Source organism: Sciurus carolinensis, chromosome 13 (assembly GCF_902686445.1).
Source record: "Sciurus carolinensis chromosome 13, mSciCar1.2, whole genome shotgun sequence".
Lineage (NCBI taxonomy): Eukaryota > Metazoa > Chordata > Mammalia > Rodentia > Sciuridae > Sciurus > Sciurus carolinensis.
This window is the reverse complement of record NC_062225.1, coordinates 71,405,315-71,418,843: the sequence shown is the minus strand read 5'-3', so window position 1 is coordinate 71,418,843 and position 13,529 is coordinate 71,405,315. Positions and strand designations below refer to the sequence as shown.

The 13,529-nt window shown below is 45.6% G+C and overlaps 1 protein-coding gene across 1 annotated transcript in view; it reads right to left on the bottom strand.

Annotated features, from left to right (window-relative positions):
* The window catches only part of Alk (ALK receptor tyrosine kinase), a 678,240-nt gene that overhangs the window by 118,979 nt on the left and 545,732 nt on the right, over nucleotides 1-13,529 (bottom strand). Inside the window, exon 6 of the mRNA XM_047523055.1 lies at nucleotides 2,213-2,344. Coding sequence (XP_047379011.1) covers nucleotides 2,213-2,344 — 132 coding nt within the window. The remainder of the gene's footprint in view (nucleotides 1-2,212; nucleotides 2,345-13,529) is intronic.

Here is a 13,529-nt window from a genome sequence, read left to right as displayed (position 1 = left end):
GGCAATTGCAAAATCACACAGCTCACAGGCACTGCTGGAAATACCGTAGGCATAAATTAACTAGAGAGGCACAGAGAGACTACTGCTTCAAGCACTGTGGGCTGGCCAGTCTGTATTTCAGGCCACATGTGTGGTGAGAACTCTGAGAAAGGCCAGGGGCAAAATAGTGTGGGACAAGCCAAGTGCTTCCTGCAACTCTTCACTGAGTTTTATCTAAAACACACTGCAAAGCAATTCTGTTATAATTGCAGAACTTCATTTGAAAGCTTCATGTAAAAAACAAGGTTTTTAAAATGGAAAAATGGATGACTTTATTGCTTCATTTAAGTGAGTATAATTGAAACCCTTGCCCCTGCAAGGAGTCCAGATGCCTTGGGAGACACTGTTAAGATGTTAAAGCTATTTTGCAAACTTCTGCATAGGCCAGCGGTGTCTTAGGGTGTAAGTGTCTGAGAGGTGAGGCATTTGCTCCTGACTGGGCCTTGATGTGATGCTGCCTCACCTTTTCCTGCTGAGTCTCCGCTGCTTCATTTTCTGCACCTATTTTGGGCTTTGGTACCTGGAGGACAGAAGACTCATCCTGGCCCTGCTCCAGGATTGACCACATTTCCTAGCTCAGCGTACAGGTTCTGTAAGCACCCGCCATCGCTCTGACTCTGCTTCCAGGAGCCCTGTCTTCATGTAGAGTGAGCACTGGCGGCGTCGCCACTCTGCTCCTAAATACCAGTGTGGCCACAACTCGTTTTCCTTTATACAGCTCAAGTTTCATTCCTTTTAATCATCCATGTGTCAGTGAGCACCTACCCTGTGCCAAGAATTACAAGGGATACTGGTAGGGAAAGATGACCAGACCCAACTGCCCACAGAGAGACAGTGGAAACCATCTCCATGAAACAGAACAGATACATGATTACCAAAATGGCTCAAAGAAAAGAACAGATAATAACAAGTGTCGGCAAGGAAGTGAAGAAACTAGAACCCTCACAAACTGCTGGTGGGCTTGTGAGATGTTCAGCTGCTTTGGAAAAAGGTTCAATAGTTTCTCAGATGTTCAATGCAAAGTTTAACCATATGACCCCGGAATTCTGTCCCTAGGTATATACCCAAGAGGACTGAAAACACTTGTCCACACAACAACTTGTACATGAATGTTCATAGTACTGTTATTCACAATAACCCCAAACTGGAAACAACCCGAATGCCAATGAACAAATGAATAGATAAGAAAAATGTGGTCTAACCCTACAATGCAACTTTATTCTTCAGTAAAAAGGAATGAAGAGCTGATGCATGCCACAATGTGGATGAACGTCAAAAACATCATGCTAAGTGAAAGAAATTCATCACAACAGATCACATAGTGTATGATTCTGTTTCTATGAAATGCTTACAATAGGCAAATCTACAGAAACAGAAAATTTTTGATGGTTATGGTTAGTGGCAGGAATGTTGGAGGAAAGTGGGGAGAGATTGCAAGGGGCTCCTTTTTGGAGTGATAAAAATGTTCTAATATTAGATTGAGGTAATGGTTGTTTAGCCCTATAACCATAATACTAAGGAATATTGAATTGTATATATATTTTAAAGGGGTGAGTTGTAGGTATATGAACTTTATCTCGAAAAAGGAAAAGTAATGGGTATAATTATAAATGGTGGGATATACTGAATTAAGGGGAAAGGATCTGATGGAAGAAGACCCAGTTGTATTTGTGGGGGATGGTCAGAGGTTTCTTAGAATTGGTCCTTGAGGTGAGTCTTGAAGGAGTGGGAGTGACTTGAGAGGGGACAGTGTGCCTTGGGCAGGGGAGACCACATGTGCAAAGCCAGGGAGATGCGAGAGAGCTGAGAAATGGTTGGGTGTGGCTGGATCTGGGGTGCACAGAGGTTGGGGAGTTTGACAGTAGCAGGTGGCTGCTGAAAGATGGGTCTGGGAAAGCATGGGAAGCGTGGGCGGAGAGGGTGGCTAATGTCACAGGACAGAGTTAGGGCTTATCTTGCGTGCTTTCTAATGTCTGTAACCACGGGCCACGGAGGGCTGTGTGTTACTAGACCACACTTCACAGCTCCATCTCTGGAACACTCTGTGTGGCCAGGAGAGCAGTCGCCAGTGCCCCTGGATGTCAGGAAGGCTGTCCAAGCACACGAGCTTGGGTGATGGGGACAGGAGAGGCATAGGGTGTGGGCCAGGGTGGGATAGTCCCCGTCTACTCACTGCATAAGTGACCCTCGTCTTCTCCCTGGGCGCAGTCCCGGTGGAAGTCGCAGGCCTGCCCGAGCTGGAGGACCGTCCCATTCCAACAAGTGAAGGAACTCTGCAGGGCCATCTTGGAGCCTGGGGAAGTTCCTGGAGAGCACACAGACACACATTCCTCGTCAGCTTGGCTGGCCCCAGGCTTTGGCTGCCCCAGAGAAGGCCACAGGAGAGCCTCACCCCGACCTGACTTTCAAAGCCCCATGGCTGACTGAGACACCTGTGCCTCAACCTGAGCACACCCAAGGTCAAGCCCAGCAGACTGAGAGGAAGTCAAAGCCCCTCACATATATCCAAGCCTGCTGGGGATCTATCTCACAGTCCAGCAACCGTGAGTAGCTGGTGGTCGAGGTTTGGTCCACGTTTCCCAAACACTCTGGGGTCCTCAAACACATGGCTTTAGCATGCCAGGTGGACAGTCTCCAGGTAGCATCTCATCTGCACAGTCAGCTCTATCCTCAGGGTCGAATTCAGGGCACCAGCTGATGCCATGTGTCTCCTCCCTGTTCTTGACCTCAGTGTGACTTGCTGAGTGGACTCTAAAGACATATGATGCTTTCTGTTGTGAAATGCAAAGAACACCACTTTGAGAGTCAGACCCTGGGCCTGGACCAGCTCTTCCATGAGTGGCTGTGTGAGGCTGACCTGTCCCTTGTCTATCTGGCCCATCTCTCCTCTAAAAGGAGGTATTTTGAGTGTATCTCTAAGATTTGTTCCAGTTCTGAAATTCTTAGATAAATTACATTATCCAGGAGGGAAAGGAGAGGAGGTGGGCCATAATGAACATATTAGCAGTTATTAGCTTCTATACTAAGCATGATACATTAGGATAATTAATTAGCCTCTGGCCACGTGAGTCTCTGCAGGCCCCATAGATCCAGCTTATATGAAGGAAGCACCTGCCTACTGAGTTGATGGCTTTGCCTGAGCATCACCAGGCAAGGACCTTGCTGGTGCCTCCTGCTGCTCAGTTCTTGGTTGGCGTGGGGTCAGGAAGCCTCTGCCTTCACTGGAGATGAGTAGGCAGAGTCCCTGCCTGGGTTCCTCTAAGTGTAGAAGCTGCCTGACTTTCTACCTCATTTTCTAGCTCCCTTGCCATGGTAGCTGGTGCCTCTGACAGTCTTCTGAGCTGCAGTGTCATATGATGGTCATGTGGTGGTGCACCCCATAACCTGCTAGCCATCCAGGCCCAGCCCACAGGTTCTACCTATGACAACCTTCACCCTTTCATCCCTACACTTGTTTGGCCTTGGCTTCATTTGGCCTGGCTCTGGAATTCATGGACAAATTTCTATCTTTTCCATCAAGTTGTCTAAGCCTCTGGCTCTTCCTCGGCTCTAGTTGGGATACTTGCATAGAAGGCATCTCTCTGGGGTCAGCTGACTAATTGACCTCAAATGGCTGCATCTGAACTCCAGAACCTAAGATGAATATGAATGTTATGGTAAAAGGAACTCTGTTGATACGCATAAGACTCATTAGGTGGAGAGATTCTCCTGGATTATCTAGGTGGACCCAGTGGGGCCAAAATGGTCCTCATAAAAGGGAGGCAAGAGAGCCAAAGTAAGAAGCAGAGGATGTGACATTGGAAGCAGTATCTTGGAGTAATGGGAGGAAGGGATTATGAGTCACATGGTGCAGGAGGTTCAGAGAGGTGGGGGAGAAGCAAGAATATGGATCCTCCCTAGTGTCCCCAGAAGGAATCAGCCCACTTGCCCAACAGGGAGCCTTTAGCCCAGTGAAATTGGATTTAGACGTTTGCCCTCCCAATCCGTAAGAGAATAAATCTGTGTTGTTTTAAGCCATTAAGTTTGTGGTAGCTCTTTACAGCAGCAATAGGAAATTAATACACCATCTAACCTGACTCCAGCTAAAATTACAGACTATGACAACTGAGGCCCTGGTCAACTGAAGTCCATTGCAGCTTTAGATTGACCTCTTAGTTCTTTAACTTGGTTTTGGACTAGTTCTTTGATCTTGCTACCTCTATGCCTCTCTTCCCTACAGGGAAAGAAAAATGCCACCCATCTGTCCGTACGCCTTGAGACAACCTACGACATGGTATCTCCCAGGTAGTTTAGGAATTCTAAACACAGGGATATGCACAGTGAAAACTCACCTTTCCTCCTACCCCCAATACTCTCCAATAACACGCAGGATAAAATGCCAAGGGAAGAGCAGAAATAGACCCATGCTCATTTAAAAAGCCAAGATGTGAAATTGTAGCTTTAATTTTGTGGGTCAAGCTTCCACATTCCAATTGTGTCCTACTGGAAGCTGGCAGTAAAGTGCTTCCTAGTAATCTTGTTTGGGGGAAGCTCAGGCTCCTCCGATGCTGGGGTGCTGTGGGTTGTGTCCAGGAATGAAGGGCACAGCAGACACAATACTGCCTGGCACTTGTAAGGACCAGGAGGCTTCGTTATTTCCACTTTGTAGGAGGAAACGGGGAAGTTCGATGACATTGCCTATCCTCTCTGCCCCTCTCTCAGGGCAAGGATATTGCTAGGTTTGTTCCCTTCCCCCAACTCACGAAGGAGTTTAATCCCCAAAGATAAATGTTAATGTTATTAAGAGAGTGGAAACTTAATCACACTAAGATGTTTAGAAGTGGGGCTTTGGGAACTAGTTAGATTAGGCATTAGGGTGCAGCTTCAATGATTCAATCCTCATTGGTTTTTGAAGAAAAGGGATGAGATCAGACAAACACAGATACAGGGTGCTCCTGCCATGACATAATGAAGCCATGGGGAGCCCTTGCCAGAGCCAGTGCCATGCCCTTTGGACTTCCAGTTGTGAGCTAAATAAACTGTGACCTAAATAAACCTGCTGTCTCTATAAAGTAGCCTGCCTTCACTATTTTGTTATAGAAATGGAAAACAGACTAAGGTATTTAGGATAATGAGAAAAGTTTTCCTTCACATTTGCTTGATGATTTCATTTCCAAAGCATTTTTTTCCCTTTTGTGATAATTAAACACAGGTAGGTCTTTATTACTCTCACTCCCAGGCCTACTACAGAAAACAGCAATAGGAAATTAATACACAACTTCAGTTGAAATCACAGACTAAGGCAGCTGAGGCCTGGTCAACAAAAATCCACTGCAGCTTTAGATTAAGCAATCTTAAAAATCTGTAAAGTCTCCCTCAACCAATGGGTCATGTTTCATTCATGTGGTGTGTCCATTGTACATCTTCATGAACACACGAGGGTTTCACATACCAATCACTTGTCATTCCTGAATGGGTCTTATAGCTCTTTTTCCTTTATTCTAAAAACATAAACCTGTTGTCTAAAGTTTGAAAGTGGGGTAAAAAGAAACAAAACATCACCTAGAATCCAGCCACTCACAGATCACCATTTTTAACCTTGATTTATCTTTAGTTTATTTTTTTCTGCCTATGGCTTAAAAGTGTGTACGGTCATGTCCCATGTTATAGAACTTGAGATAATTAAGGTTATATCACAAGCTTTTCCAAGGGCTTAAACATTCCCTCTATGAATTTCTTTAAATGGCTATAATCCAGTGTGATATGCACCATCATTATTTAAGCATTATTTAATGACTGGACTGCTAGTCTGTTTATAATACCACTTTGCAGAATATCTTTGTGCATAAACCTTTGCCTGCATTTCAGATTATTTTCATAGGATAGATTCCCAGAGGTGGAATTTCTGAATCAAAAGGTATAAACATTTTAAAGGCTCTTGATACATATTGCCAAATTGCTTTCTAGAAGTTAATTCAATTTACACTCTTCACCAGCTGTGTTCACACATGCACGTCCTTCCTGCTCCATCCTGGCTGGCCCTGAGTGTTACCCTAATTTTTATTTTTAACTGAAGGTATCTTCCTGCTGTTTTATTTTGAATATCTTTGATAGTGAGGTTGAATTTTTTTCACATTACCAGCATTTTCTTTTATTTTTCCAACTTTGGTTTTAAGAAATTGTCCACTGTTTTTGCCAATTTATTTATTAACCTCTTCTCCTTCATCTCCTCCTCCTCCTCCTTCTTCTTTGCAGTACTTGGGAGTGGAATCCAGGGCCTCATTCATGGTAGGCAAATGCTCTCCTACTGAGATACCTGCCAGTTCCTTCATGTTTCCATATTGTGTGGTAGGAGATCATTAATAAGGAGGTGAAAGTGTATCTAATATGTGTGACATCTTTTATTTGTATGTATTTCATGTTCATTGTCATTCTGCTTATGATGTATTCTGGAGAAGGGTATTTACAATTTTTGATGTAATCTAAACCTCTCCAGATTTTCCTTGGTGATTCTCCTTCTCCTCTTCCTCCTTGCCCCTACCCCACTTCCCTTTTCTGATGTATAGATAGTTTGTTCCCTGAAGGATGGTACAGCCACCGTTTACTGTTTTGGGGTTGCCCACCCCTGGGAAGTAGGCTACTCCCACAGCTCCTCACCCCTCAGCAATGGACATGAGGATCTTCCCACCTCACCTGTGTTTCCTGGATTCTCCCATTCTCCCCCGCCAGGGACAGTCCTTCCACTTGGACATCTGTAGCACGTTGCTTCTTGTATTTAACACAATGGGCAGTCGGCCTAGTATTATTACTAGCTGTTTGTATGTTTGTCCTCCTCACCCAACTTCAAGTGACTCCAAGGGAGGTGTCAAGTCTTAGCTTTAGAGTCCATCACCAGTGCCTGGTACATAGATTTCCCCCCACCTTAATATTAGGGAATTGAGCTGGTCCTGTGTATCATCTGAGGAAGGTAGTTATTAAAACCACGTGATAGTTGAGATAAAGGCCTGGAGTGGTCACACTGGCTTGCTAAGGGATGGTGGGAGTTCATGGCTTTTTGAACTTTGTTCCTTGTCCTTTGTGCTGTGTCTGTAGAGGTCGTTCAGGAGATGTGTGTCCTCAGGAGTGTTGATGGTGGGTGTGGAAGAGCAGGAAGTCAGCATCCATGTGCTTCACCCACAAGTCTCAGTGAAGAGGGGGCCCAGGAGTGGTGGGCAGGGTTCTATTTACCCTCTGGGTGCCCTGGATTTTATTATTCTCCCTGGGTTAAGACATAGCAGTAGCCTGGAGAAACTCTTTCAGCCCTACTTCCACCAACTCCTCTCCATCTTCTTCCCCAGCTGGAGCATTCCCGGCTCCCTGGTGGAGCCTCCTGCACACCCAGGGAGCTTTATGCTGATGAGAGATTCAATTAGATGGACGCCTGATACTCTGATCTCTAGTGCTAGCCTGAACTCAGAACTAATGGGGCGCAACAAAAACAACCGCTCTGTCTCCTCAAGTTCTTTTTTTTATGGGCCCCATAAATTCCAAGGAGGAAAGCACCCCTGGTGAATGGTTTTAATCAAGGGCCTGAGCTTCCTGAACAGCAGTGTCTCTGTGGTTGTGAAATGACTGTTCTGGCCTACAGAGTAGAGTACCCTGGGGCCCTGGGTGGCTGTAGTCTACTTCCAGAGTCCCTCCAGGGGTTTGGACATAAACAGGCACCCCTTGTGTTTTAGCCCTTTTTTTTTCCTCTGTGACCAAAAGACCTTGCAAGTTTTAGGGGAGGAAAAGTTTATTTTGGCTTATAGTTTCAGAGATCTTAGTCAATAAATGGCTGACTCCATTGTTCTGGGTCCAAGGTGAGGCAGAACATTGTGGTGGAAGAGTGTGGTGGAGGAAAACAACTCAGGACAAGGCAACAGGAAGCAGAGAGAGCTTCACTCACCAGGGACAAAATATAAAAAGGCATACCCCCAGCTACATGTCTCCTCCAGCTACACCTTGCCTGCCTGTGGTTACCACCCCGTTAATCCCTATCAGTGGATTAATCCACTTGCTGGGTTACAACTCTCATATTCTGACCATTCCACCTCTGAACCTCCTTGCATTGTCTCACACATGAGCTTTGGGGAGATACCTTGTATCTAAACCATAACACCTTGTTTCCTGCTGGCTCCTCTGATACCACATGCTCATGGGTGCTGGTGATTCCCAGTAACCACTGAAATACCCAATGCCCTAATTGCAGGAAGGTAAGAGTTCTGAGATCAAGCCACTCACAGGACAGTTGGTGCTCAGGGATCTTCCACTAACAAGGGTCTTTGTGGAAATTTCCTTATTAGCCGTTGAAACAGCAGTTCCTCCCATACGAACAACATAAGTCACTGGGGGTGGTGAATTGTTCCTTACCTTTGCATAGCCCTTGAACCATTTACAATGTGCTTTCCTGATTCTGCCCTATTTGAACTGCATAAAACCCCAGCAGAACAGTTATTATTCCCTCTTGATTAATCAGAAGACTGAAGATTCAAGAACCTAAACAAGGTACATTGCTTTAAACAGTGAGACACTATGACACATAACCAGTCACTTACTGGGTGCTTTGCCTAAGGTCTCTCAGTTAGTAAAGCACAGCGAAGGCTCAGAACCTGGTCAGAGGATCCCAGGGCAGGATCCTTCACACAAGTCAGATTAGTCTTCCAGGAACAGTGGTCTGACACCTGTGAGAGTCTCCGGGGAAGTGAGAAACGCTGTTTATGTTCAGCCTCTACCTGGACCATTGGCATGGGTATCTCGGGAGAAGACCTGGGCATTGTTGTTTTTAAAAGCTCCCATGGCAGTTCTCAGGTGTGCATTGTTAGGTATGCTTCCATGGAGGACTGGAGAAATCTGCAGCTTATATTAATCAAGGCCAGGGAAAATGTCATATATGTTTCAATCATTGCCTACAAGCCAAAAGAAACAATTTTTTTAAAAAAATGAAAGATCATTTTCATCTTGAGCAGTTCCTTCACCTCTACCTCCCTCTCCCTCTAGTCCAGTGAGGGTGTTGACCTCAACTGCTGTCTCCAAGACCCATTCCACCTCTGATGCCTTGATTCTAGGGTTCTGGACAATGGTTGTTTGTGCCTATTTGTTTATGAGCTGGATTTGATGTAGTTAGTGCCATCTTGATTGATGCAGACTGTAGTTGGTGACACTCCATGAAGCAAGCCTTCTGCCTTCCTGTGCATCTTTACTAAGCCACTCGCCCAGCACACTTGCCTCGTGTTGGCATTTCCTGTCTCAGTCATCTGTCATTTGCATCCTGGAACATCTCTCCCAAAACAGCATGTCACATTTGTTTGCCCATTTGTCTTCTCTGTGGATGCAGTAGAAATTAGTGCAGATTTGCATCGGTGACATGCATAACCCAGGTCAGGTTATGTGAATTGCTGTTCTACACCATGGGTGACTTATTGGGGTCACTTGCTGGGAATGTTTCCTTTTCCCTAATTGTACATTCAAAACAGGCACCCACACATACACCCTTCCTTCCATCATGTCTTGGAGATAGGATGCTACAAAATCTCCAGAACTCTCCTAACTCAAATTTCTTTTTTAAATGAATGTCAAATTTTAGGGCACTTAATTAATTTTTAATTAAGGTGATTTATGTGGCATTAAAAAAAGGCACATTTGTCTCAGTTTTCTGGCCATCTCCCACCTGCCTGCTCTTGCTTAACTGATGACACTCATTAAGAGTGGGGTGGTTACTGAGTGCTGCTTCACTGAGAAGGGGGTCTTGCTCTTAAATTAGAGTGAAGGGGAGACTGGAGTGGAGGAGTCGTATACTCAGGATGTAGGGTCCGGCCTGGGGCTGGAGTTGGAGTCTGTGGGGCTAGGCTGGCCTTCTGCCTGCCAGGTGGAAACTTAATATTTTCCAGGACTAACTAGGAGAATCAGGTGCTCAAGGATGCACAAGCCCAGAGCCATGAAAATGAATGGTGACATGACAAGGATGTAGTCAAATTGTGTGCCCAGTCTACCAGTTGTGGCTCACTTGTTGACGTTAATGGGGGTATTGGAAGGCTTGCAAATGTGTAAATTAAGCCTGGCAGAGACCAGTTCTGCAGAGGGCTTTGGGTCTCATAAATTGTACAGTGTACAACCTCATTAAAGAACTGGCATCTTGGGTTCCAATGCAAAATGTCAATCAGCCAGGAAGAGGCCTAGCTATGGATGGTCAGCAGCAGGCTGGGGAAGAAAGTGCTTTTCTGCCTTGTGGGAGAACTGGCACAGGCCCAGCCTTGCCACTAGCTCTCTGGGACTATGAGCAAGTGCTTTCCCCTCTGGGCCTCAATTTCCGTGCTTGCCGACCGTCTAAAGCCATCCCTCCACACTTACATGGGCTGAGGCCATTGCACTCATGGTATGCCCTCAGCTCCCGACTCAGGATCATGCGGGAGCTTGGTGGTCCAACTCCTTCCTGGGCCCCACTGCAGACCAACAGGAGTAGCACGTCTAGGATGGTGGACCTGAACCAGCGTGTTCCCCAAGCTCTCTGCGGGATAACTAGGTACACGAAAATCTGTGAACCCCCGGTGTTAGGGAAATGCATCTTTAGTTCCTCTCCTCTTAGAGGAATCCCAGGCCTTCCACAACCATGCACGGACCCATGCTTTCTCTGTGCTGAGTTTCTCCACGGCCCAGCATGCTGTTCTTTTCACACCCAGATTGCATTTCTGTGATGACTCTGGCAGGCCCAAGGTCCCACTCTGTTCAGTTTGTGTTGATGAGATCCCTAAAATGTAGAGAAAATAACACTAGGTTCCAGTCCCCCTCTTCTGTTTTTCAGAGGGGTGAACTCTGTCTGACCCTAAGGCATGGTTTTCCCTTCTCTAAACCAGGAATGCCATCTAACTTACGAGATTTTGGTGAGAATTCCAAGAAATCATGTATATGTTAAGTAGTATGTGAGTTCTTATTTTGAATTTTGGAATCTGTCCCAAGGACTTTGGGAGAATTAGCATAAGGAATGGGTGGGAAGGGATCAGCAAGGGGTTGGACAGGCTGAATCTTAGGAACAGACAGAAGCTTGGACGTCCCTCACATCACGTGGTGGAGCTGAGGCTCTAGGGTCAGACCCTGTCAGCAAAACAATAATGGAAACAAACCCAAAAGCTTTTCCAGCACAAATAATGACTAAGAAAAATAACATTTGCAAGATGAAATTTCAGCATTATTTGATGATGAGGTCTCTGGAGTCACCTCACCGTCAGAGCTAGTTTTCTGAACCCAGTTCTGTCAGGGTCCAGTCCTACCATAAACCTTTGCTGGTTTCCACAGCATTCAGTCCAAGTTGGGTGGACCGCTTTGAAAGGTAATGTCCCTTTGAATTTTTAACGAAACACCATGACTGGTAACTTCTCACATACTTTGTGTAGCCTGGTGGGGCCATCTAGAGTCGTCCCCTCTGAACAATTCCTCCTACCTCAGACATCCCTTTCCCACTTGCCTGCTCTTCTCCCTGAAGGAAGCCATATGTCTCCCCTTGGGGTGTTCTGGAAATGGCTATGTGCCTTCCCCTGTGCACTTACCTCATTCTGATGGATACTTTTATCTGAGTTGCTAACTTCTCCACTACACCCCTGAGGCAGGGGGTTGGCTCACTTGTTTTATCTCCTGGAGAGTTTTTGGCACATGGTGAGTGCTCATGAACTTATGTTAAAGGAGGACAAAATAGTTCACCAAGTCCAAGGAGAAGGATGTCATGAGGTGGGCTTTCCTTGCCTTCCCCTAGGAATTTCTGATTCCTTTGGGTTGTACCAAAGAAATTCTACTCACCTTCTCCCTTGCCCCCAGTCCAATTCAATCTTTGAACAACTGTTTTCAGGACTTCTGTCATGTGCCTAGCACTGGGGTGACAGGAGCGAAGGGAGGGAAACATGAGTGACCTAGTTTGATGAGGTGGTCACATGATTCATCTCTACGGACAGGATATGAAAAAACCCACCATGTGAAAGGCTGTGGAGGAGTTGGGGGTGGGAAAGGGTGTTGTGTTCTAGAAACAGAACAGACACCAGCATGGTTCAGGAGAGTCCCAGGGGTCCTGAGGGGCGACTGCAAGGGGAGGCAGAGGCCCAACTAGCCGAGACCCTATTGGTGAACAATATGGATTTTATTTAAGAAGTTTAAACAAGAGACTGAAGATATTTGCATATGATAAGTCTTTAAATAGATTATTCTGAGCAATTCAGGGAGAATGTTCTGAAGAGGGCAGTCCAAGTGGGAAAACCAGCTGGTGGACTGCTGTTGAAGCGGATCAAGCAAGTCATGGAGGTGGCTTGGGTGAGGCTGGTGACCTGGAGCTGAAGGGAAGGAAGTGGATGTGAGTGAGATATTGGTAGGGACCCTGATGGGAGTGTCTGGTGGCCTAGAGGTGAGGGTGAGAGAGGGGGCACATGAAGGATGGTACTGGGACACAATCAAGGCTGCCAGTGGACACGAAAGGACCCCTGAGGGCTTCTTTCCAAATTCCAGTACCTTGGACTGAATCGGTCTCCATATGCATTCACTGGAATGCACAGATTCCTGTAGGCCATCACAGGGAGGCAGAGTGTGTTTTATTTCCATGGTTGAACTCTGAAGAAATTAAAATTTTTCTTATTTCTCTGTAGCCTCAAAAGTCTCTTTATTTAGTTGCCTGGTCTTTTCCCTAAGGTTTCCCTATTCGACATTTATCTTCATTGCTTTTGCTGAAAAGACACACCAATAATTTTATTTTTAATATTATAAATGACCCCTGTGTATGTTTTGCCATTAATCTCCCTGAAAAATGATGATATTTAACCACTCCGTGCCACAGCTCCCCATAAAACAAGTCGTTTTCTTCTCTTGTTTGTTCAGTAAACAATGAGCAATTCCAATCGTACCTTTGAGAATTAATACTAATCACAAACAATTACAGCTACAACTGAGACTGACGCAGAAACCAGGCTTGAGGTGGTGCAGTGGAGAAGGCTGTGAGAACCAAGGCCAGGGGGGACCAGTCAACTGGAGGGATAAAGACAGGGCCACTGGATCATAAGATGTGGCCTCTAGGTACCTCCAATTAGAACAGTTGGACTCAGCTCCCTGAAGGTATATGGGAGGCCATCCTGTCTCCATTGGCTCCACCTATGGTAGCCGTGGTGGAAGGTCTGGCTCTTGATGAAGAGATGGTATAGCCAGTGGGTGCTAATGCAGGTCATTAACCATGATAATAATGATGGCACCCTCGCCATTTGCTGAGTGCTTATAAGGTCCTGCCCTAGGATTTATATACATTATTTTATTTACAGAAACTATATAAAGTAGTTGTTATTATCTCCTTTTAGTGAGAAAGAAACTGGGATTCAAAGATTTGAAAAGGCATTCCCAAGGTGATAAGTGTATTGGCAGGACAGAATTTTTATGTCTGCCTGACTCAGAAGCTCATGTTTGTAATCGATAGATTAGAACCACCAGGGTGAGAAAGACCATTTTAGAAGCCCCAGGAATAAACAAGG